The 26,149-nt window shown below is 39.3% G+C and overlaps 1 protein-coding gene across 1 annotated transcript in view; it reads right to left on the bottom strand.

Annotated features, from left to right (window-relative positions):
- The window catches only part of anapc1 (anaphase promoting complex subunit 1), a 46,076-nt gene extending 20,220 nt beyond the window's left edge, over positions 1 to 25,856 (bottom strand). The window contains exons 1-34 of the mRNA XM_084376246.1: positions 25,685 to 25,856; positions 23,988 to 24,227; positions 23,550 to 23,714; positions 23,312 to 23,354; positions 23,123 to 23,220; positions 22,485 to 22,567; positions 22,210 to 22,283; positions 21,939 to 22,084; positions 21,698 to 21,855; positions 20,970 to 21,101; positions 20,400 to 20,618; positions 19,917 to 20,012; positions 19,597 to 19,687; positions 18,832 to 18,897; positions 18,611 to 18,748; positions 18,133 to 18,276; positions 17,227 to 17,287; positions 15,242 to 15,297; positions 14,699 to 14,830; positions 14,528 to 14,602; positions 13,361 to 13,483; positions 12,227 to 12,396; positions 9,420 to 9,511; positions 9,006 to 9,154; positions 7,057 to 7,135; positions 6,359 to 6,398; positions 5,809 to 5,882; positions 5,375 to 5,553; positions 4,729 to 4,815; positions 4,502 to 4,641; positions 4,010 to 4,128; positions 3,551 to 3,681; positions 2,756 to 2,896; positions 181 to 333 (exon numbers count right to left, since the gene is read on the bottom strand). Coding sequence (XP_084232372.1) covers positions 181 to 333; positions 2,756 to 2,896; positions 3,551 to 3,681; positions 4,010 to 4,128; positions 4,502 to 4,641; positions 4,729 to 4,815; positions 5,375 to 5,553; positions 5,809 to 5,882; positions 6,359 to 6,398; positions 7,057 to 7,135; positions 9,006 to 9,154; positions 9,420 to 9,511; positions 12,227 to 12,396; positions 13,361 to 13,483; positions 14,528 to 14,602; positions 14,699 to 14,830; positions 15,242 to 15,297; positions 17,227 to 17,287; positions 18,133 to 18,276; positions 18,611 to 18,748; positions 18,832 to 18,897; positions 19,597 to 19,687; positions 19,917 to 20,012; positions 20,400 to 20,618; positions 20,970 to 21,101; positions 21,698 to 21,855; positions 21,939 to 22,084; positions 22,210 to 22,283; positions 22,485 to 22,567; positions 23,123 to 23,220; positions 23,312 to 23,354; positions 23,550 to 23,714; positions 23,988 to 24,203 — 3,870 coding nt within the window. The 5' untranslated portion in view covers positions 24,204 to 24,227; positions 25,685 to 25,856. The remainder of the gene's footprint in view (positions 1 to 180; positions 334 to 2,755; positions 2,897 to 3,550; positions 3,682 to 4,009; positions 4,129 to 4,501; positions 4,642 to 4,728; positions 4,816 to 5,374; positions 5,554 to 5,808; positions 5,883 to 6,358; positions 6,399 to 7,056; positions 7,136 to 9,005; positions 9,155 to 9,419; positions 9,512 to 12,226; positions 12,397 to 13,360; positions 13,484 to 14,527; positions 14,603 to 14,698; positions 14,831 to 15,241; positions 15,298 to 17,226; positions 17,288 to 18,132; positions 18,277 to 18,610; positions 18,749 to 18,831; positions 18,898 to 19,596; positions 19,688 to 19,916; positions 20,013 to 20,399; positions 20,619 to 20,969; positions 21,102 to 21,697; positions 21,856 to 21,938; positions 22,085 to 22,209; positions 22,284 to 22,484; positions 22,568 to 23,122; positions 23,221 to 23,311; positions 23,355 to 23,549; positions 23,715 to 23,987; positions 24,228 to 25,684) is intronic.
- Positions 25,857 to 26,149: the final 293 nt, after the last annotated feature.

The raw sequence follows: 26,149 nt of genomic DNA, 5'->3' as shown, positions 1-26,149 counted from the left end.
TATTTTGCAGATCTTGATAAAAATGATCCACACAGACACACTGATAGGCGTGTAATTACTCATACACTTGTATATAATCACTTCTATTACTGCAATTTCACAGTCCTCAATATTTTTTTTCCGTCATTGCACCTATACACACTCATGTAATTACATTTATGTATGCACACTTACTCTTACCTGAACATTGTGTGGTACATCCAGTTCAGTGGAGGTGGGCGGGAGAAGGGCAGGGATGTGGATACTAAGCAGGCGAGTTATTGACATGTCCATGGTGCCCAGTTTGGCTGAAGACACGCCCAGAAGAAGCCCGATGCTGGTCATCTCATGGCCCTGGTGGAGCAGCAGGAAAAGAAATGTGTTAACAGTCGTCAATAATAGAATAAAATAGCTTTATTGTCCACCCAGAGCAGGAAAATTGTCTCTGGTCTAACCCAGGAATATACAAACACAAACATGTCCACAGGATTAAAAACAAAAATTAATAATAAATTAATTTCTTCAAAGAATGGTCAGACCATGCAGTGTGGTGTGTCTCCCTGTGTACTAAATACCTGCTGCAAGAGAACAAATTACTTCCAATGTAATCAGCTCTAACTGTGATGCTGATTTCTGAGGCTCACCGTGACTGACTCTTTTCATTAGACCCCTGTGGATCACCCACTGTGTGTGTGTGTGGTGAACAATCACAAAGACATCGTATGTTCCCCCAACATGTAAAAAAAAAACCGAACACACTGGCGCAGGTTATCAATAAATTAAGATTTTGAGTGTAAAGTAAATATTGGACATTATTGCTCTATATTCAAATGAAAACATCCAGATAAATAAATCCCCACAAATGTCTTTTGTTCGATCTTGTTTTCCTCTGATTGCCATTCAGTGGTCAATTTGCTGAGAGGATGATTTGCGATGAATCACTCCATTTAACGAATGACAACTTTTCAGGTTGATATACTAAATTGCCAATAAACCAACTGAATGATGAAATCTCGGCCATTGAATTAATGCCTCAATCATTCAATACACTTTGAAAGAGGTTTCTTTTATTAAAAAGGAAGTTGGCAATGATAAATATCCAGGCAAAGATTAAAACAACCACAAAAAAACAACTTTCATTTCTCTGAAAATAGACCTTAAAGACGCAGATTAAATGTTACCCCGGTTTTTTTTTTTTGTGAAAGGCTGCAGCAACAAGATGAACAATGGGATGCTTAAAGGTTTGAGGGACATACGTACACACACCTACTTCCACATTCTCTCTAAAACCACAACCATACACAATTCTAAAGAACTGATCCAACTATGCATGCGTAATTTCTTTTTTACAGCGAGAATAGAAACCAACAGAAAACCACCAGCTACAAACAGGCTTTACTGTCAACCAACTTCATAACTTTCATTCAGACTGATGGCTGTCGGTTACACACAACTGTCTGTATTATACATCCATTGTGCAGTGTTTCCTGCGTTTTATCTTAATATTCTGTGCAGTTCATAGTTTACTTGTAAGGTTGCCACTGTGCTTTGAACAACTGGTGCGTTATACTTGATGTATGTTTTCATAAAAAGAAGAGATGGTTGCACTCAGGAATCCATTTTTGAATGAGTTTATTTGATAGTCTGTCTGGCAGTACACAAAATATTTTTGCCCAACCGGCCTTCATCTGGGTGTGATCAGTATGTGATGAAGGCCGGACGGAGGATGCAGCTCTCCCTTCTTTACATGGAAACCGTGTAACGATGATAAAATCACCAAATTCATCCATACAGTATAAAATTATAATACTTAATTTAAACTAAAATATCTGTAGGTGGAATTTGTAACATACAAGATAAGATTTTGATCTATTACTCAATGCTCGAGGCATTACGTTTCCAACTTCGAAGGGGGCACGTTGACCAATAGAATGATTTGAACATCAAATACACAAATAAAAACTTTATAAAACAAGCTGAGCCATATGAGGAGAAGGAGAAAAACACTTGAGATTGGACAAGGATCTTTCTGAATGGATCTGTGTTGGGATATTAATATGAATACTTCAATCATTTCTGTAAGCGGACCATGTCCAAATTTCAAGGACTTTAAAGTCTGTAGATGTGTATGAGAAAATTCTCAAATCTCCTTTTAGAGAGAAATGACTAATAAGGAGAGCGCTTTGATCTTTATGAACTGCAGCTTTAATTCACATCCTGAAACAAAATGGGAACTGAAAATGAATTCTTCTCAAAGCGGGTCTGGATACTGTGAGGATTTGGTGCAATGGTTGGTCTTTATCTTTAACCACATCTTTAGACTGACTTTTAAAGTAAGCAAAATTAAGATTTGGCTTGCAGCATCCTGTTGTTTTTCTCACCTGAAAGTGGAGAGGACTCGTCTCATTTCAAAGTTCTCAGAGAGCAGAGTTTCGCTTTGACTGGCTGCCTGACTCTGATGCGAGTGTACTTCTCTCATTTACAGTCATTTAGAGAAAAAATGTACGTGTAGGTGTGTGTGTGTGCAAGTTAAATGAGAACAGATGGGTGTACCTACCTTTGTATAAACTGTATTTAAGTGAATGTTATGTGTGTGTTTGTACCGCAGCAAGAAACAGTAATTTGAATCACTGTCTACTGTAAACTGAGCATTAAGGTAGTAAGCATCCACTAAACCCAAAATACGTCTGCCTTTGTGCATCTGAAGGGTTATAAATACATTAAATTTATGTGTGAGAAACCCAAGGTGCAGGTCTCTGTGTGCAGGTGTGTGTACCTTGGTGAGGTAGTCATGTATGTTGAGCGTGGCCAGCTTGGTGAGGTGTCCGTTGAGGCCCAGAGCCATAAGGAAGCCTGCATACTCATTAGCCAGCTCGGGGCTCTTTGGCTTGTTGTAGGCTATCCAAGCCGAGTCCACCTTAAGAAAGAAATGAAGAAAGTCACATTTATTTGGACAAGAATAAGGAAGGTTTGTGGAGTGAGACAAAGGGAGAAAGTTTACAATGCAAACTTGAACAACTGGGACCAGTTTAAACATGTTAAACTTCTTTCAAGGAAACATAAATGCTCTAAATACATTTCGTGTCATTTTTTCTTGCATACGAGTGGGGATTTCAGCCTGATGGTGACATTAGAGGAAATGTTAAAGTCTCACCAAGAGAGCAGCGATGATTAAGAAAATTAACTGGCAACTATTTTGATAATGGATTCATCAGCTCTGTAATTATGTTATGTCAAGTTAATAATGTCAAACATTTTTTTGTTCTAGATCCTTAAATGTCAGGATTTGCCACTTTTACCATTGATGACAGTATGGTTGGAAGAAAGACGCTATCTGAAGACATCGCTATGGACTCTGGGAAATTGGGATGAGCATTTTTCACTTTTTTTTTTACATTTTATAGATTAAAACATTAATTGTGAAAGTATTTGGCAGATTACTCATTAACAAAAGTAAATGTTAGTTATGAGGACTTACTATACAGTAAATAGCAAATGTACTAGTTGGATGCATGTCAAACTGAACACAAGGCCAGATAAAGAGGTAGTGAAGCTGCAGTTTCAGACTGACCTGTGATGCAGGAGCTATTTTGAGTCCAGCAGCTACTCCATTATGGAAGCTGGGCCAGCTCGTCATGTTCGGAGGAACATCAATGTTCCCGCTGTTCAGATCTACCATGGTGTTCCTAGGAGGGGCTCGGCCTGGTGTAGAAACATAAAACTACACATTAAAATCTAGAAATACATACAGAATTACAAATTAAAGAGGGGTGAAGATATGCACACAGGTTATATATAACAAGAAAGGCCGAGTGACTTTCCAGCTGTGCTACAGGGCCCAGTTTGTCAGTGATTTTGTTGAATAATCTCCTCTAGAGCCGAGATTGACTTACTACTTCATGACCATCAAAATACACTCTGCTATATTCCTCTTAAGTCATCAAGTCCCTGATATAACCCAGGGTACCCTGTGAGCCTAAAATATTCCACAATGTATTAAATAGGATGAGGGTGAGAATGCGCATATTACCTGTCAGGTTGAGTTTTGGGACAGGTAAAGGTTCGGTTGGTACGGGATGATAGGAGAAGAGAGTGAAGAGGCCTCGACCGACTGGAAGAGCCATGGTCCTCTGACACAGCTGCAGGAGTCTGTGCGAAGACACAAAGACGTGGACAAAAAGAGAGTAGGGAATTAAAACTGAGGAAACATTACAGACCCCGAGTCAAAAAAATCGATATAATTGACAGGAGGTGTAGGCCACCCTTGATTACAGCAGGCAACCAAATGATTTCTCCTAAGATAGAGACAAGGAGAGGAAAGAGCTTGTGATAAACAAAAGATGTACACAGTCACAAAATAATAAACAGCTGAACATTTTTGAGAAAGAAAGACTGGTCTGAAATGTTACAAAAGAAAGACAATAGAGGACAGAAAAATATGCTGTTTATATCCTTTGACGGTGTTGTTTGTCTGAGCATCTAGATCAAGGACACACACATACTGTACACATATCATTCTCACTTGTTCTCTTTCTCCTCGATGTACTCATGGTCAGACACCTCTGGTAACTGGACAACACTGACCCGGACCGGCCTGGAACTCTGCAAGAGCCTCCTGACCTCCTGGACCCTCAAATCCTGACTCCAGATCAGTCCAGTGACCTGAAGGAGAATAGAGCCAAATTTTACTTAGGAGCTCCTGAAACAAGCCTTCTTTAGATTATTTATAATGTTTACTGCGTCTGTTACCTCTTGAATAATGTCCGACATCCCATCTTCCTCTTCATCTGCTTCTGTGGTGGCCGGAGGCTCCAGGGACAGACCTGAACCTACAGACTGGAGAAAGACACACAGACAAATGGTTCACATACAGCCTGAATGATAGTTTGAACAATCTTAAGTGATTGATGTTTTATCTAAAAAAAACATTAGTGGTTTTAAGATTTATTCCAAAGACAAATGTCCATGAATTTGAAAAAGGAAAACAGCATGAAGACAAAGCATTTTTGGTTACTAATATAATTAAAGGAAATGAGAACATTTTTAAAGTTGTATTTTTTAACGCAAATTCCTCAGTGTATTGCATACTGATTAATGCAGTTATTAAGTGAGTAAAAACTTCTGCAACATTGATCAAAACTACAATTAAAAAAAAAATTGCAAGCAATTGGGCACTTTGTGGTGGATTTCAAGCTGAAAGCCTTCACAGAAATCGCGAGATTGATGGAATTTGCATATGCTGTTTGTTCTCACAAATGTTGGGAAAAGGTTTGGAGTAAAAGCTGTGAAGTACAAGATCAGTGAGGATAAAATATTACAACATTTTGTCCACAATGACGATGGACTCAAGGTTTTAGACCCCGGTCTGACTCGGTCTGACGGTCTTTGTACTCACAGCTTTGCTTTTAGCCAGGGTCATCTTGTGGGCTTGTTTGGTCAGATCCTGTCTCCCAATCAGCAGACAGACCTCCTCTGACCAATCAGAACACGGCTGCTCTCGGCAGCGGTAGATGGCCTCCCTGATGGGCAAAGCCACACCAAAGGGCACTGACTCCAGGTCCTTCAGGGTGAAACCTAAACCAGTAAAAAGAGAGTTATGAGTGTGTTTATATCAGGTAAAAAAAACATTAGAGGCTGCCTCCTTTGAACTTAAAAACAAATGCTTAATAACAAGTGGAAAAAGACTTGTGGTGTCTGTGGTGTCACTGGACGGCGGTGAATATGTAAATTTGCATCAATGTGAACCAGTTCGGTGCTGAGAAAGAGGACATGGTTTCAGCACTCCTTTTCTGTATTGATAAAAGCTGAAAAAACACCTGCTTGTCTTACCTTCTGAGGTAAGCCAGACCACCAGCTGCTCAGCCAGACTCCCACTGGTGAACTTCACTTTCACAGTGCTCTGTCTATAGTAAAACACATACATTTTATAAAGGATTACTGATTATCAAGATCTAATGAAAAGAAGGGGTGTTCTAAAAATGTCTAATAAAGTCCAATTTAAAGGTTCCCTTGTGAAGTTTTTGACCTCTTATTTTTTGGTCCTGATTTGGTTGCATGTGCACAAAATGATACACATGCCTACTGATCTATAGGTGGTGTTAATGCACCAAACACAAAGGAGAGGAAGACTACTGGCTAGTCAAGGGTTTAATCAATACAGGATTTGAAAAATGTAAATGCTGCAGTGTATCTATACTAATGTTTGGGTTATTTAATGTCTTTTTTTAATTATTATGATTTATTTAGCACAATAAACAGGAAAAAAAAAGTGTTTATTTATAAAGTGTTTATTACTGTGGCCACTCTTAAAAGAAAGAAAAAAAGAAAAGAAGAAAGAAAATCATAAAGCTCTTCCTCTTATTGCTCAGAGCTGAATTACCTTCTGTAGTGTATTGGTTCACTGGGACGGGACTTCTGGCCTGAGAAAGTGGAGGACAAGAGAGAGATAACAGGACAAAGAGGTCAACGGGTTGATCAGTTGTTGTCCTATTTGTGAGATGTCTCCTGAGGGAAACAACTGTCAACTGGGTCAAAGCATTTTCAAACCTACAGATTGGTTGCTAAAAGTTGTCACTGAAAGAATGAGCACTCAAATTACGTGTTAAATGAATGTGACATTTTGTTCCAGATCGGTGGAGGACTTAATTTACGTGGGATGACATCTGTTGTTGTCTGGTTTTGTTTTGTGTTGGCTGTAAAATGTCAACATACAGCTGGGAAAAAAAGCAGTCACCCTGGATTCTCCCACACTGCCCACAGAGTCAATGAGCAATTCTGTGTCATTGCAGAAGAGGCTGATCAAATACCTGCAGCGACTGCTGTCACCTCAGTACTGTATTGTTTTTTTTGTCAAAGCAAAAACAAATAGAGGGAATCAGGTGACGTGCAAATCTTTCTTTCTGTGTTACTGGGCCCTGAAGCAGGGAACAATGGGACTGGCAGGTAATAAGGGCTGGTTGTCAATAAATGTTCACATGCACACTGAAAGGGTTCAGCTAGAAACACACACAGTCCCAAGGATGCAAACAAAAACAAAGTGACCTTAACAGCTAGTCACATTAACACACACACACACACCTGCAGACAGCTTGGCCAGGTACTTTGAAACATCTGTCGAAGTAGCGTTTTCATCTCCAGTGATGTAGAGGGCATAACTCTGAGGAAAGAAAAGCACAGAAACAAAGACAAAGGAGAGAAAAAGATAAATACTTGACAGCAAAAAACAGAATAGGGATCATTATTTTGTACAAAACTTATGTTCACAGCATGAGAGTTATGTCAAGGATATTTTCATGATTTCTGATATTGAGGTATTTTTCAAGAACTGTGTCAAAGAAATAGTAATTTCAGAGCCATATTTCACCACGGTTTAGACTTCTGAGTGTTCAATCTCCCGAGTGACAGCTTGTGTATAAAAAATTGAATATATTTGTATTTTCCTGTTTATATACTTCCATTATGTCCACTTTTCAAAATTAAAGAATGCGCCTCTTGGAGATGTTAAAATGATGAAAAGTGGGTACAATGAAAAAAAGCTAAACTGATCATCTCATATTTAAGATACCTGGCAGAGTACGATGAAGATGGATCTTCTTTCTAACACTTGAACTGATATAAAAACTAAATGTCTGGCAGAGGGAGTGAGCTAGAGACTCTGGCTGACAAAAAATAAATACTTAACTCGGGAGGCTTTTAGAATTAAAGGGAGGTGAACTAGAGGGCTAGCTCGTTAGCCTCCTTTCACTATAATAGCATTACTCTTCCTACTGCAGATCCTGGTAGACATTACATCTGTCACAATTTAAACCAGTATAGTGTTAGGAGAAGTTGTATGAAGGTCAAAACAAAAGCTAAAGTTGAAAACCAAAGCATGTGCAGTACATGTTCAAATACTGTTCATGCACACATAGAAGTGAGTTAACATGACTTCATAATGGCCTGTCGGTTTTTATCTGTACATGTCTGTAGAACACAGCGTGGTTGATATGAAGCACTTAAATTTAGTATTATCTATTTGCAGAGCTCCAGTGTCAGCAGGGTCAGACCTGCAGCCCAGAACAACCTGTGCCACCTATAGGCATAAAAGGGAACAGCAACAGCGCCGTAGAGACGCCGATGTGCGCCATCTACCGAACCCAAATTCTGACTTTGATGCTTCCGTTTGCACCCATTTATCAATTGTAGCCTTTTCTAATAGCTTCAAAATGTGCAGTTTGCCTTGTTTCAAGACCTCTGAATCACCGCCTGTGTCTCTGAGTTCAGCGATTTCAGTAGAAGGGATAAAGTGAGACGAAATGGAAAATAAGTCCGATTATGAGGCTACATTAGACAACAACTGCAGATCCATGAGAACGTCAGTCTGCCTGACTGAACTGAATCGTCATTATAGAGATTTCCTGTCGTAAAAATAAATGGAAATACAGGAAATACTACATTTAGCTGTTCTCACAGGATAACAATGGGATAAAGTAAGGCACAAGTTTGTCAGGACCTTTTCACATACTGATCCATATATATATCCATCTATATGTCTGTGTCTCTAATCTGTCTGTCTATCTAATAGTCGTCATCGCCTCCGTCATACACACACACACACACACGTATGTACAGGTTTCCAGCCATACCATGGTGTAATTGCTCTTTATGTTCAGAAAAAGAATCACAGACATGCAACGCAAATAGATTATCCGTCTCAATCAAAGCTGAACTCTTCACCCTCACCGTCTCACACACTCACCAGAAAGCCTGCAAACAGGTAGAATATCAAGTAGAAGAAAGAGAAGTATCTACAAATTTTATTTGGGAGAAGCAGGTACATCCCTGTACAGACGCTGGACTAGTTTGTCATCACCTACTTAGGTGTTGCTTGTAGCCTGTTTATCTATGGATGCCTACCACATAACTGTCCCCAGTTCAGCAACCTTTTTCTTCCAGCTTGTTTCCACACATCATTTCTGTCTCTGCCTCTACTGTTAACTATATAGACAAACAAAAAATTAAAATGAGAAATAAAACATTGGTCGTACCAGAACCAGCAGCCTGGTCCTCTGACAGATGCCAGGCAGGTAGGGGAAAGGCGGGACCTCCTCCCCTCTCAGACAGCTACTGAGCCAGCTGAGTACACAGGGAGGCTCTGCCCTCAGGTAGGACGGACGCTGCATCTGACCAGACAGGGCTGAGGAGGGAGACAAAGATGGAGGGTGAGGAATCAGAGAAGGACACAGGGAAAGGAGAGGAGAGGAGAGGAGAGGGAATTTAAGGAAGGAAGTACTTTATTCACAGTTCAAGAGTTACACTATAAGAGACCTCAGACATAAAGACTCCATACTGTGGAGCCGGTCTTTATCAACAGCAGACCATCCTGCCCTCTCTACTCACTACAACATGTCTTGTCTGTTTCCTGTCTTGATACCATTATTAGACTATCAGATGCGTCTTACCCTGGTCTATGAGGCAGCTCTCATTGAAGCCACTAATTAATGAAGGGTAATCTCTCCAGTACAGATCCACGTACTCCTCCAACTGGAGGTCTCTGCAAAACAAAACATTTATAATAAATATTAATATTCCTGTATCATAATGACTCCATATACATGAACACATCACACCTCAACTACAGAATATATCTACAGCATTAAGAGTGTCAGAGGCTAGATTTTTTTCATTTAACTCCACTAAATTATTTGGTCAACTTTAAAACAGTTCGTTCCTTGTGCCTATGTAAATTGCTGCAGGACTTTAGTCTAAAAATGGCTCCACATTCTCGAAGATCCTCTGTGGCATTTAACTTGTTTTTGAGCAGTAATTAAACACACACTCTGAGTAAGTAACAGCTGTGAGTCATTACTTCTCTGCTTAACATCAGATAATCAATAGTTTTTAATCCCGTTACCAAGCCGCGATTCACACACAATTTACAGCTCTGTGTGTCTGTTAGATGGTTAATGAGCATACAGTTACCCAACTTTGTAGAACCTATGTAAGAGCTCATATGTGTGTCTGTAAGATTAATCATTATTCTAAATCCTTTATCCCTCGGCTTTCTCGATTCCTACTTTTCTCTATGCTTTTATGCTTCTGTGCAGCCTCATTACCTTATGATTATTTTTATATATAAAGTTATTTATTAGCGTGTCTATGAGCAATTCCACACGTGATTTTAATTATTGTTTTTAGTTTGGCAATTAATAGTGGGTTTTTTTTTCTTCTTTACTATGTTTGTATTTGCTCATCAAGGAGGCAAGCTGCAGCACACAATTGGCAGAGATTAAAGGGATAAATAAGTTATCTCGAGTTATTATCTCAAAATAACAACTGCCGTTTTCCCGAGATAAAAGGATAATTATCTCGAGATCTCGAGATAACGTAGCTTTGTTTTCCCGAGATAACGATATAATTAATTTGAGATCTTGAGAAAACAAAACGATAGTGTAATATATTAAATCATTGCAGGAAACATCATTCAGTGTAGCAATGTCAGAGGAGCAGGAGCATATCGATCACTGCGTCACATATCTTTTCAATCAAGGCCTGACACAGGCTGAAATAGCATTATGCCTTGCTATTACAGATAATATACACATTAGTGTGCGTAATCTAAAAAGACGGTTGGCAAGGCTTCAGCTATATCAGCGGCGCAATCTAAGTGAGCCTGATGTCATCGTTAACTACATAGCTGACCAGCTACGAGGTCCCGGGCATCTCCATAATCTCAGGCCTATCATATCACAGTCATTATCTCGAGATCACGAACTAATCATATCGTTATCTTGGGAAAACAAAGTTTCGTTATCTTGAGATCACGGGAAAATTATCCCGTTAACTCGGTTTCATTTGTTGATCTCGAGTTGTTATCTCGAAATAACAACTGCCGTTTTCCCAAGATAGCAATATAATTAATTCGAGATCTCGAGAAAATGACTGTGATTGTGAAAACGGCAGTTGTTATTTCGAGATAATAACTCGAGATCTCGAGAAAACAAATGAAATTAACTCTTTATCACAGGAAAACGGAGGAAATAAAATGCATGAATGCATGGCCTTTTAGGGCTTCCGTACAATGTCCTTTTCCTACCGCATGAAAATATTTTTGAACATTGATATAGTATTTTAAACATCTAAAGCTGATTATAAACCTAACTGTACATTGTGAAGTCAGAACCTTGTGGGAACACAAATGTGAGCTAATGTGTGCATCTAATAAGGGTTGTAGGTGGTTAGCTGCCCAATCACTGTTGAGGAATCCAGTCCTCTCTGGATGGAGTGGTGTTGTCATGATACTGGAATTCTAACTTCTATACAACACGTTGAAACATACCAATAGTCGATACCATGGGAGAAAATTGCTACAACATTGAGGGAAAATTTTATTTAAGTTTATTTACTTCTTGATTCTGCAAGAAATTAGAATTGAAACTGTTTCATCAGTATCAATATTTATCAATATTTCGATACTGTTGACACCAGTCAATGGCATTAGGATGGAGCACTGCAGAGTGGGAGATCTCTTAGCTTTTGATGTGTAATTTTCCTGTGGGCAAATTACCCGGGTAAATCTCAAAAAGATGGAGCACATAAAACTGTAACAAAGGATGTGTGAAGAGGATTAAAACCAATTTCTTCTTCAAATAATTTGGTAAAGGCATAAAAAATGTGATCACTCCCAAAAATGGCTTGTAAAATAATTGGGATAATCATGTTTGCCTTCGCCAGTTACCAGCCTTATAAAGCAGGAAGACTGTAAAAATTTGCACCATACCTCACAACAGCCCACATACTCGGCAACAAAGGCCAATTACTCTGAAGAGCGCTTAACTCCCCACTCCACCTATTCTGTTATCGTCATTGTCACCAATCACAGCGGTCACTTGACAACCTGCTGAAGTTTGTTGCTCTGCACACATCACCAAAGAGCCTTGATTACAAGCTTTCACTGAAAACAATGAAATGCTCTTCGCATGGTGAGAGATGAACATAGTTGGGTGAAAAGTAGACTAGTAGATTTTTTTGTTGTTGTGGTAAATGACCCAACTCTCTTCAGTTTTGTAACCTTGTGCGTTAAAGCAATAGTTTTTTTTTTCAAGGTTTTTTTTTAAAACTCTACATAATGCATTCTACTTCTAATATCAATCTATAAATGCACAATACAAACAATCTACTCACCTGTTCACCTTTCATCAGCCACATGCTATTCACTTTGCTCGTAGCAGCTAATAGAGACATAAAAACCAAAACAGGTAGTGGTTACCTGGCCAGTTGTTGCAGCAGACATACGAGCGATGAGGCTCTCGCTCTCTGCAGCTCGTCCAGCTGCAGCTCCTGATAGAGCAGATGGAGAACGTAGAAAAGAGCAGGAATGTGAGGGAAGAGAGGAGCTGCACTGTCCAACTTCAGAGATGGACTAGAGGGAGAGGACATCTAGGAAGGAGGGAGAAGGAAAAAGAGATGAGATACGAAGTTGAAATAGTAAGTGTACAAGGCAAAGAACAGTGTAGAAGAAATAGGGTATTGTCATTGTACAATGTAGGGGCAAGTATAGATTTTTATTGTTTTTAATAATATCAAAGTTGATATTGTCAGTGATTAAAGATTTTGATGGTACGATTATAAAATCCCCATGAACATTTTTGGATTTTGTCTCTACAATATTCCTTTGTTGGCTTTTCTTTTAACAGCTGCTCCCTTTTGAAATAGAAATAAAACAGTACCCAAATAATACAGCACAAAATAACTAATCAAAATAAACAAGATCCTGGTCAAGATGAAGCTGTAAAAATTAAAGAAACAACCCTCTAATACAGGTATTATGGCCTTAGAGGAGTACTTGCCATTTTAAACAGTGTTAATTTACAAACGGTGCAATGCTCCTTTTCCTGCCTTGTTGCCGTTGGTTGACATTGCACTGGGCAGGCACCAGGTCAGCTGTCCCGGGCCCTTGGTCATGCTCTCTAACCCTTAACTTAGTCTACTGTGGGGGGCATTGGAGATCATCTTGTCATGGCCACAGGCAAGACTACCAGTGGCCCTGACCCTCATTACAATCTTTCTTCATATAAGACATGGATTTGGAATTGCTGATGATTAATGATGATTGTTTTCAGTGGGAAATCTTACAGTTTGCCCCTTTAAATACACTCAGTTGCCAGATCATTAGGTATGCCTTGCTTAAACCTATAGAGACTAATACAATCACCCTGCTTTAAAACATATGTTCATTAAGGTTACAATGTTAGAATTCAGCAATATACATCTGAATCAATACAACATAAAGTCTCATTCAAGCACAGTGTGTCATCTTCATCATGGTCACACCTGAATTTGCAGAACACACTGAATCAGTTCGGCATATAATATATCAATCCAGCCAAAGTAAGTTACTTACAGAGGACATGCCCTCAGCATCTGTGATCAGAGAATTGTTGGAGCCACTGGAGTCCATTGGACCGCAGACTGACTGGGAATTCATTTGACGGTGGTAGTGAGAGCCCAACAGGTACTCCCAGTCCTTACAGACAGGAGAAAGAGAGGATCAGCAGTAAAAAGGTGGGTTCTCTGATGAGTCATGAATGTAAATATTTGCCAACAGCATGATCCCCAAGATGTATTACTGCATTTTCTGATAGAGATAAAAGGCATCTTATGTTAGGGGCAAAAGAAGATAAAGATTCAGAATAGAAAAATAGACATTGCAATGATTCTTACACATGTATTAAAATGTATTTTATGTTGATTTTATGCATTATTTAAGGCTGAACTTTAGGTCAACCATCTAAATGACACACAGCTCAGACGTCACAGGCTGAAAAAAGCATGCTTCAATATAAATGTGGCTCATGCAATTCCTCAGGTCAAACGCACACACGCGCACACGCTCAGCCAATGCCTCCAGCAGATTGACATTTGACAGTCATGTTTTGCTTTAAAGAGAGCACACAAACACAGATTACTAGAGTATTTTTAAATTTTCACTGTTTGTTTAAGACTGCAGGACAGACTGCAGGTTTTTTTCACAAGTTATGTCACACACGGAAACTGTCCCCTGTGTTAATAGGGTTTGTCTACAGCGCTGGGCTTTCCCTGTGTCCAAAATTGTTAGGGTGAAAATATTTCTCACCCACAGGAAATTATGAAAGCTAAATGCTTTTTCTGACAGGATTTCCACTGCCACATTTGTTTCAGTGTATATTCAATTTATATTTTAATTGCATATAGAGCAGCGATAATTAATGTTTCAGGTCATCTACCTTTATAATTTAATTATAAAACCATTATTTTGTATTTCTGCAATCTCAACACATACCAGCCATATTAAACTTTAAACTATCTCAAACTAGGATCAAAACATTTATCTCTAGGATTTTCCCCAAATCTTTTAGAGATAAGGCACATTTTCTGTCATTAATCAACACCTTAAAATGAAGAAGAAGAAATTAACATTGATGCTATGATAAAAAAATAAAAATGAAAACAGGTCTACAGGTCGATCAGTTATCTTAAATTAGATATCAACAACGACATCATCACAACAGATCAGACATTCGTCACACACCTCATCAGAGCCTCCATCAGAGGGACGAGCCTTCTTGGCTGCAATCACTGGAGAGAGAGGCACTTCAAAATGCAGCTGAGGAAAGAAAGCAAGGTCAAGACACGAGAATCATTCAAGTTAAAATAAGGACTTGCAGGTTTGGCATAGAAGACACTTCTGCAGCTAACTCACGTTTCTTGTCCAGGCAAGGCGATCTGTATTGTAGCCCATCAGTGTCATGAAACATGTGACAAACAGGTTCCACTCTGCATGAGCACTGGGACCGCCGGGGGCATTGTAAATGTTATACCACTTCACCAAAACCTGCATAATAACGTGTGGAGATTTTACAGAATGTATTAAATATTTCAACTTGAACTTAAATGTTAGCAGAATTCCTCGACTATCACAAGAATTATTTTATTCCAGCAAAGGATAATGTTTGTATCAATTTAGATTTTCGTCATTGTAAATAAAACAATAACAGTCAACCAAAACACTGATGCAGGCTTAACATGAGTGTTACATTTTATGACATTACACTATAACATTGGTTCTTGAGGGTAGAGTCTGTCTGCACACGGGTACAAATTCTATACATACTGGTTACCTAGAAAATAACTATGTCGGCATGTGTTTATTGACCAATAAAAGATGCCATACCAGCATCCTGTATTTTGTCCAAACATGTCTATTTTAGTGCTTTTCCCAGAATTAACAATAAATTCCACAAACCTTCATCGCAGCTTCTTTGGGCAGGATGAAACGAATCGCCAGAAGGCATTTCCTCACTGCAAGAGCAGAAAAGAGACAATAGACTTTTAGATCACAGGGAAACATTGTCTGTGATAGTTATACTCTTAACGCATTGGCATGTTGGAGTCAGTGACAGAAAAGAGATACACGTTCATTCCGATATTGCTTTAAAATCAACAATGACTGTGAAGATTTCTTGGGACCACATGAGACATTTTGAGAGACCCAGCCTTGTTCATAGCTTAAAGAAAGGCTAGAAGGTTGTTAGTTCTCTGGGAATCTCTGGGTCAGCTGAGATACCTCAAGATAACTGGTTTGAGTTGAGTTGAGCAACAAATGAATGAACGCTGGGCCAGAACATTGTAAGAGATGCCATTCATTCATCAGCCCTTCGATGTAAGAAACCTTGAAAAAATTACAATTGTTTTGTTCTGATGATGCCCATCCTGTAGCGACAATTTTTGGCATCTTCTCCTCAACATCAGAAAACAAAAGAGGAAATTAAAAAAGAACCATGACTATGATGGTAATTAGTGTTACTGTGTCTCCTAACAACCCTGACCAATCAGATTCCTAATCAACGTCACCAGGCAATCTTAATTGGACATCCAGTGGGAAAGGTCAGGGAAGAGGTGGATAAATGCCATTTCATTAGAGGGAGAAAGCCTCGCCTGTAGGATCGATTACTAAATAATGGGGAGAAACGCGTGGCAGAGATATAAAGGTAGCAACACACAATGCAGACAGAGTCATACATACACCTGAGTGATGTTAACGGCTTTTTTTTCTTTTTTAAAAAAGAGATTTGACAAAAGCTAGAAAAGAGTAAGAAATTTGCAGGTTCATGGTCAGAGCAGATTGTTGAGATCTGACCCAGGGACACAATGGTGGTAAACAAGATCCACCAGTAGACTTCTGCTTTAACTGGCGTGAAAATAAAATATATTGTCAGTGAAATATCTATCAATTATTTCTAATTACTTACTCATCAGCTAGTTTTTACTAAGCAGACATAAAACCAGGCTGTAGTTAAAGCTTTTCTGCCATGGAAAATATGGAGGAACAAAACTTTACTTTTTCTAACTTCAAATTAATGAATTTAAGCGTTCACTGCTTTAAAAAAAAAAAATCAAATCAAAACTTGAGTGAAAATATTGAATTGATATGTGGAACAACTTTATCAACTAGCCTGTGGAGCTTAGTACAAATAATGCGGTCCGTGTATGAGATTACTGAGAAATGGCAAACGGATCTTCTCACTTTACTTTAGAAACAAAGACGGTCCAGTGTTACAAGGATAGGTTTGCATTTTATTGACCCGAGTAAAAGAAAGGTTTGGTTCCCACACAATACATTTCCCAACTGAATACGTCTTTCAATTCATACACATAATCCCTCACATGATTAGAAGTTAATTATAAGATATACAGATAATAAGGAAGAAAGATTAATTAAAAGATCTGAAAAGGAATGGCATAGAAACAAGAAAATGTTTTTTATGTGTGACTGATTTTTCTCTCAGAGTTACACATAGAAACCTCACTGATGTGGTAGCTTAATCGTTATCAGTGGGAAGCTGCGTGCGAGTGCGTATGTTTGCGTGTGAATGTGTCTTGTAATGGCATCCTCAATACATCAAGATTATACGTCACTGTGTAACGTAGGGCAGCTCTCAAACCTAATTTTCAGGACCTAACTGCTCTGACTCAGACATCTGTGTGTGTGTGTGTGTACGTGTGTGTGTGTGTGTGTGTGTGTGTGTGTGTGTGTGTGTGTCTCTCACTTTAAAAACTACACATTTCAACAGCAGAAAGCATTACTTATCAAAAATAAAAGCCACAATACCTCGTTCTAAACGTAAGCTGTACACAGTATTTTTCTCTTTTTTTGGGTCCATCTCACTGTATGTGCGTTTTTTGTACAAAAACAGACAGCAAAACAATCATACAAAAATGTTTTCTCACCAAGCTCTGAGGTAGCAATCTCTGGGACAGAAATCCTCAGCATCGCGCCACTGCTTAGTTCCTAGAGAGAAGGATTGTGCATACATTCAATTAACACACTCCAGGTTCAAAACATCTGGATCAGCTCTTAGGGTTTAGTGCTATAGCAAACTATCTATAGTAAATCCTACACATAACTACACATCTATACCTACAGCAAAATAAGAAACAGCAGACACAACATCTTGTTACTCTAATGTCAGATTTTCTCAAGCAGGGTTTCACAGCACTGCAGAACTGATGGGAAATAAACCCCTGATATGAAAATAAACTGTCAACTTGACAACATACAGAGAGCAGCTGGTGCTTTGAAAACTCCAGTGAGCAAACAATTAGTCTTCAGATTGACACATCAAGGGGTCAAGGAGAAAATCAATGAACAGAGGTAGTGTGTCAGAATAGAAGCAGCCTGCAGACAAGGTTTTACACTTTTACACAGGGTGGTTTCCATTCTATTAATGTTACATTCTGTAGAGTCAAGTCTGACAGGACTGACCCAGGAGGCAGAAACATACAGATAAACATGCACTCAGTCCTTTGTGGCTTTCATTCACAAATATTAATGGGCTTAAAGCACAAAAACACACACCACTGACTAGAAACACCTAGTCTCGTCCTTGCAGTTGAGTCATATAGAAATTGTAAGATACAACTTATCTCAGCAAAGAGAAGGTTAATGTATTCTACGTTGGGTTCTTGTTGATGACGTTCCCAGTCATTTTTCAGTCCAAACTCGTGTGATTTAAAGCAACTAGAGATCATACCAATCCTTTTAACCTCCAACGCTGGGAGGAAAAATACATTTAAAGCAATTTTCAAAAGGTCAGAGGAATTATTTTGCCTTCTTGAAAACACACACAAACCTACCAGAGTGACCCGGTTGGAGACAGGGTCTCGTAAGGCATGTATGTAGGGCGTGGCATGTTGGAAAGTGTAATCTTCCAAGAATGAAGCTTCATGGTGTTTAATGTTTGGACCCCTCAGCTCTGACACTGGTGAGGGCATCACAGCCTGGAAGAGAGGTGACAAAAACAAAAACGTGAAGCAAAAAGTAGAGAAAAAAGATTATGTCTTGATTATTTCAAGGAGCAAAATTGAATAATTGTAAAAACAGGAAATCAAATCAAGCCTTCATATTTACTGTGACAGATAATCTCACTCTGTGGAAATTGTTTTTCAGACGGTACAATATTGTACGGCAGCTAGGTGGAAAACTGATATCTACAACTATACTTTGTGCAGGTGACACAATCTTGTTACCTAAAAACAATTCCATATTAGAAAAAACAACCAAACATTGAAACTATTACTGCAAAAAGAACATTATGTTTACACATGGTGGTACCTCATCCATTCTTTGGAGGTGTCTACTGCCAGCGTTAGCTGGTGTGCTAACGTTCTCCACCGGTGTGCTGAGGTGAGAGAGGTGGTTCGTCATGCTAAAGGTGGGTGACAGGAGGCCGGGGACAAACACCTTACTGACCTGAGGAACAACCAAAAATGTTATCTATAACTGTTCAATACACTACGTTATATATCAAACTGCTCTGACTGACCAGGTCTTACCCTGGTGATTCCTGTGTAGAGAACCAGACTGCCACAGGCCTCCAGAACCAGCATGGCATCTATATTCTGAGGATCAAAGTTTTACAGTCAGAAATATGTTAAATAATCAGGACTGAAACCAACAAGTTATTTAATTATTGATTAATGTCCCTAGTTTTTCTGTCTTTCATTATAAGGAACCCAATGGCTTCCAGCAGGTATAGAATATCAAATAACTCTACACTTGATACATAAAGATTAGAAAACAGAAAGACAAATAACTGCACATAACTGCACCTTAAACAACATGCAACAAAGACAAGCACAATATTGTCAAACACATTTGTCGTCAAAAAAATATCAAAACAATACAAAAACAGTAACAGTGTAACAAAATCTGTGTTTGATAACTCAACTTCAGTTTCTTTTTTACGCTTTTTTGTCAAACCTTCAGTCCAAAACCCAAATATATTGACGTCAACTATCCTTGAACACTATGAAACCAGCAGATACTCACCCATGACAAGTTAAAACTAGTGAACCTCTAGCATTTTTAATTCATGCACCCTTACCCCTAACCCTATTGTTTTCAGAATCATAGAAAAATATTGCACAGGTGTACATAAACAGTGGCCACTGAGAGTACAATACAATGACATACTGGAAATGATCAAAATAATTTACTTACTTAATGAATAAACTAGTGGATTTTGTGGGTATTAAATCAGAAAACGTACTGTGACTAAATTCTGCTACTCTCTGTGAATCTGAGGTTTTGTAAACTACCTGTAGAGGCTCTGCATCTTTGGCAGGGATGGTTGTCACAGAAGTAAAGATGAGCTGAGATGTATCATTGCTCTCAATGAACTTCACACATCTGTGGAGACAATGAAAAAGATGTTAACATGTAAAAAAAAAAAAAAAATCACAAAATCGGGTCTAGAGAGAAAAGTTCCATTCAAACTATTTTTGTCTGGTTTATCTGGCAAGTTACGTGTATAAGTGTTCGACCCTTTCAAAGACTTTAAGGGTCTCGTGGTTTCCATCAATGTAAAGTGCATGCTAGTGGAGTCTGTGTCAAGCATTCATTGTGTATGTTTATTGACCTGAGCTCTTGGTGAGACTCCACCAGGAAACAGAGGTAGCAGTTCTCACAGAGGTCAGAGGTCAGGAAAACTTTAGATGCCTGGCTGCTCATCTCCCTGCAAACGCAAAAAGGGGAAGATTCATGTCAAACAAGAACTTTTTGAGAATAATCTCACATTTATCATCACTGCAAGGAGCATCAAGCTTATAAAGGACTAAGAAATTATATTAGAGTAACTTTTGAGCCACAAATGGTCAAGAACGTTTTTAAAGTCAGTAATATTTGAATATATATATATATATATATATATATATATATATATATATATAATATAATATATTGTAATAAAGTGGCTATTTTGGGTCGGTCAGTCATAATGAAAAGCTTCACTTCTCTCTAGCTAGGTGCTACCAAACCTCTTGATGGTGTGATAAACAAAGTAAACAACAAGTAATCTTTCGTAGTACAACAACATTCAGCAAAATTCAGTCCTGGTCATCACCTGTGACAGCCAGCTGTGACCGTCTCACTCCACAGCTGCTCCATGCAGAGGTCGGGCACGATGGGCTCCATCTCCGGCACCAGCATCGTCTCATTGACCGTGCTGTTGGGAGAGGGTAGCAAGCCATGGTGCCCCCTGGGGGATGGGCTGTAGAAAGACGTGTTGAAGCGAGACGCACCAGAAAAGGAGGGAGCCGCCATGCCTGGAGAGTGGGCACGACTTTGGATAGAAAAGAAAAAATGTTTTACACCGGGAAGGATTGTTTCAATCAGTGGCTCTGTTTGGATCTTATGCTCTTTTTGCCAACTGCTTAGTGTAAGCTTGAATTTTTCTTGTAATTTCAGTGGGCTAAATAGCTAAAGTTTAAGCATAAAAATTGCAAATCCTGTGCGTAAGTTTACTTGTTTACATTTTGATCTTATCAATGTATACTAATGTAGCTGAATTAGCGTCCATTAAATGTTTGTTTTCAGGACATGTTAATCACCTCACCATATCCATCTGCGTCGCAGATATGTCTCCAGATTGTTTGTTTAAAAAAGAATAAAAACATCAAGTGCCTCTACTTACCTGAGGGCAGCCATGTTGGATATACTTGGGGAGTGAATACGGGAGTGTAATCCTGGTGAAGATGTCGTCATCCTGCTCTGGTGGCTGTGCAGAGCACTGTAGTGGAGCGGAGAGCTGGTGCCAACAGCACAACTACATATAAGCAGAGACCCGAGGAGGGGATCAGACCACAGCACGGCACCAGAGATGTTAACAAGGATCAAATAACATCACATTTAATATGCAAAATAAAATAATTTAGTTATTATTCTGTTTTTCCGGTACTTGATTTACCTGTCATCTTTAAAAGTCGCTTGTCTTTATTTTCTAAATGTCAGTGGCTGTCGGCCGTAAGTTTGTATTCCATTTACGTATTTTGTTGATCTGCTATTGATGTTGATTTCTCAACTACGTTTTGCTTTTGATTTAGATTTTATAGGACCTTACATATAAGCTGATTTGCATGTAGGCCTGCAACTCAATTAATCGTTTTGTCTCCAATATAGAAAAAAGTGAAAAATGGCCATCTTAATTTTCCACAGTGCAAGATGTCTTCAAACTACTTGTTTTATTCAACCAACAGTCCAAAACATAACGATAATAAGTTTACTATCATATATGACAAGGAAAGCAGCAAATGCTCATATTTGAGGAGCGGACCAAAATGATTCATTGATCAAATAGTTGTTGACAATTTTATTTGTCTATCGACTAATTAATAAATGAATCATTCACTTCACTTTCATTACCTTGTTCCAGTTACAGGACCAAGCCCTATTGGCCCACTGCCGCCAGGGGAATCCAGGCGGGAGATATTACGGAGGTGGGAGGTCAGAAAGCCAGATGCCATCAGACCCAGTGGTGTGCCAACAGGATCTGCCGGACACCGCAGGACTGAAGAACGCTCCTGATGGTGATGAAAGGCTGGAGGTTAGGCAAAGGTAGACTATGTTTTTGTTTGTTTGTGTATGCGTCTGTGTCATCACTCACATCAGGCGTGACCTTGCGCAATGCCCAGACGGAGTGTATTCCCTGTAGAGTGTCATAGGAGACAACGAGAGAAGGCCGAGAGCAGCTGAACACTATCTTCATAGTCGAGTCAGATGCATACTGCACACGGGAGCCTTCAAACAGACCTGGAAAAAAACACACACGGACACAATCAGGTCAAAAATGGCAATTATACAGAGAAAGAGGAGAATGTGTAAGTGTGTGTGTGTGTGTGTGTGTGTGTGTGTGTGTCTGTGTGTGTGTGTCATACCTGTAGGTTTACACACTATTGGTGCAATCTCGTCTAGCGGATGCAGCATGCTGAATACTGTGGGCAGAGGTTCCCTGTAGAGAAAAACAGCACAGTACCTCAGTTGCCTGCCAAATGACAATGTTGTGTATGTACAGTATGTGTACATGACTGTCTTTTGTTTAGGGTTTGCACTTTGATGTGTGCGACTGCATCACTCTACATGGGTTATGAGGATCTGTGTGTCGTGAGCTTGTGTACACACATGCATACGAGTGTGTAGTGTTAGAATGTACCCAGGGGGGCCAAGTTGGGCGTCAGTTGCTGCGTTTTTTCGTTCTAACAGAAGTCCAAACTTGGTCGCCCAGACATTTGAGACCTAAAGGAGACATAGACAGGGGAGACATTTTTTAACATATCACAACCCTAAAATACAAATACATTCATGCATGTGGACAAAAACATCCGTAGGTGCACAAACACAAGCAGAGATATCTCACACATGCAGCTAATATTGATGGGGTTCATTCCAGCTGTCAGCAATCCAAAGTGTCCATTATCATTGGGTGGCCAGACAATGGTTCAGCACTGGGGAATATCACTAAACTGACTAACGCTCACTTGCACGTGGACACATAAACACACGCACACATTAACACAAGAAGCAGCCACCATTCATGTAGAAAAGGAACAGCTAGGGACTTTTTACTCAGTGGAATATTAAACTCAGCGAGCATGACAGTTTAAACACGGTCACTGATGTTACACCTACAAAATTAGAGAGTCGTTTGATATGACTTTGAGTTGTTGGTGGCAAGTTTCATCAAAGAAAAGCCAAAGTGACAAGAGAGGAAAAAGATCAAAGTTGGTGGATCAGCTGGCTGAATTCAACAGATCGTTTTGAATTTAGTATCAACTCCTCTCTCGCTCTCACCTGGAAGGGAAGGGGTGAGATGAAATCCTTCCCGTTGACAGTGTGAATGTTGACACAGCTACTCTGGACGATGCACACTGTCTGCTCCACTTCCTCCTCTGCAAAACAACATTAGAGATATTTCTTAATTACCTTCGATTTGAACTGCAATGTAAAATAAAAAACAAGAGGTTTTAAATGATAGAGTACCGTCTTTCTTGTTCTGAGGAACAGCAAAGTTACACCATAAGGCCTACAGACAGAATAAAAGACAGTGTCAGCTCCTAGAAATATTTTGCTTGAAAGACAGAAAATATAAATCCTGTCAATTTCCAGTATGCTTAGAAAAGTGTGTTTTAAATTCATCTATACAAAAGACACCTTGACACAATGCTTGAAAGTGGCATCGTGGTAGCTTACAGTCTAAAAACAGCATTCAGTAACCGACCTGCTGCACTGGGCTGTCAACAGTGAAGGCCTTGTACACGTTGGAGGCCTGGGTCCGACTGCCCTGGCTCCAGACGACCACAGTTCCTGCCGTGTAGAGCTCCTCTTCAAACTCCACATCCTCCTCTTTGACTCCCATGCAGCCTTTCCTGAGCTGCCAGCATTCCTGCCAAACAAAACATATCTATCAGATCAACACAACAAGGAGCAATTAAAAAATACAAAGTTTACCATGTTACATGTATGTGTTTTACTTTGCAACAAGACTTTTTGTGCCACATAAATAAATATTTTAAGCAATACCAATAAAAACTGAATTAAATTTCCTGACTTTATTGTTGTATTTTTCCCCCTTGTGTGCTACTGTTGTACAAACAGAAGTGATTACATCAGCTGAATTTTAGTGCACTCAAAGCCAGTTAATGCCAAGCAATCTCACCTTCTCTCTTTCCTGCAGGCTGACTTCCTGCAGGGACCCCACCAGGCCAGCGGCACCATCTGACGACCAGAGCTCGGAGGCGGGCTGGAGCTCTCTGAGCTGCAGGTTAAAGGCATTTGGATGGTTCCTGCAGTGCTCGCGGCCGAACGGGACAAACGACTGCAATTCCCCTGCTGCGATCATCGTGGCTGTCTCTTCATACACGACTTCCGACATGAGTTCCAGATATCAGCATTATTTCTAAAGACAGAATCAGATGACGAAGACAGAAAAATGTTAAGAAATGAGGGAGAAACAATTTACTGGCCACAGCGCAATCTGATGGGTTTGACATATTCTACCAGACATTTAAACTTTTCGACATCTAGATAAGATCATTCAGAATGTAACAGGAGTTTCTATGCCATAAGAGCAATCTAGAGCTATACGTATAACAAGAATTGAAAAAAATATTAAGAATAGAATAATAGTTAAATTATTCAACTTGCATTGTGAATCTGGAGCAGAATGCTTTGACAATACTTCGCTGACTTACTCACACTATTAGTTACAATTACTTCACTATTAGTGGGAATGATTGTTTTAGCAGCACAATTTTCATTTTTTAATAATAAACTATCAAAATAACGCCAATGTTACATTTGTTAAGGTCTGTATCAAAATAATATGTTTTCTTAACTCTGGAGAACAAGATTTGAAGGTCAAACTCAAAAGACTGCAGCTTCTGCAATTTGGATATTGCACTTGACTATATTGGGATTTCGATAACATTTCAAATGTTTGTGCTGCCCTGCCGCCCACAGTCAAAAACATGAAGGGGAAGCATGGGGGCTATTTATTAATGCATCTTCGTGTTCGTCTGTGTACTAGTTTTTCTCTTTAACTTTTTGTTAGTCTTGCAGTGTTCAAGAAAACGAAAAAGAGCATGTTACGACCTGATTGAGCATATATATCTATTTAGCTATACAGTCATAAGTGTGAGTCTGTATTTATGCGAACATGCTTGAATAAAAAACTTCTTGACAAAAACATGACAGTATAGACTGGGTGACAGCAAGGTTTTGACTGGACTGAGCAAGATACAGTAAAGATGCCCCAACAAACGACACACAAGAGGGGAAACTAAATGTTTGAGAGGATCATGTCACAAAAATAGACATTTTCACACATTTTCATCATATTGACTTGATTAGGTGAGCAGATTAGACATGTAGCCATCAAGTGAATGTTTTCAGAATAACGTTAACAGCTGTAATCTCATTTCTAAGTTAGCTAGAATTAAACTATTTAAAACCGGCCTTTAAGTTAGTTGTAGCTGTAACGTTATTCCTGACAACTTGTCGTGATATGGTTAGAAGCAACATTACAATACGACAATTTTCGATATTATTTCTCCTATTACATGCTATTGTTGACTAACTAGCGATACATGCTAGCAGCTAGCTAGGAGATTTCAACTCAAAAACTATCCATAAAACAAACACTCAGTACCTGACAGCCACTGTGATACTATAAGTTACATAAATAAACTTGTTGACCGCTTCATTTAAGAGGCTAGCTATACAGTACTCTTCAGCATTAGCAAGCTAACGCTAAACTCCCGTAGAGTACCGTTGTTTCCCCTGACTCGATTAGCACGTTAGCTAACATTAGCTTCAGCTAGCTGTCAGTTTGCCGGGAGCCGTTTAGCCGCTGACCTGATAATAAGGAAAAGTCTGGCTCTTGTCGCGGAGTCCTTTTCTTTCCTTTGTATGTTCCTTGTTTGAGCACAGCGTCGTCACCAGTGTCGACATTAAAACGACTCGTATCAGGTGCCAAACTGTGGATTTGGCTACAGCAGGTTTTCAAATGAGCGCGGACATCTTTGCTGTCCCGACATCCTCTTCCTCCACGAGTCAGCCAATCAGCAGCGAGGAGGACGGGAGGACGGAGCTGATTGGCTGCCTTCATCAGGGCAGCTTCATCCTTCATCCCTCATCCAGAAGCTCCAAAATCACATCTCTTAACTCCCTCATCTCTTCTGTGTGAGGGTGAGGACAACTTTGGACAGTTAATACAAATCTGCTCTGTTGATGTGCAGAAGAGTTGTTGGTCAATTACATAATCACATATTAATAAATGTGATCTTCTTTCTTTTAGTGTTGTAAAAATAGTAATACTAA

Source organism: Pagrus pagrus (genome assembly GCF_965226575.1).
Source record: "Pagrus pagrus genome assembly, chromosome: 15".
In the NCBI taxonomy this organism is placed as follows: Eukaryota; Metazoa; Chordata; class Actinopteri; order Spariformes; family Sparidae; genus Pagrus; species Pagrus pagrus.
Note: the sequence above shows the minus strand (reverse complement) of the source record. Positions and strands in the feature narration are given on the sequence as shown.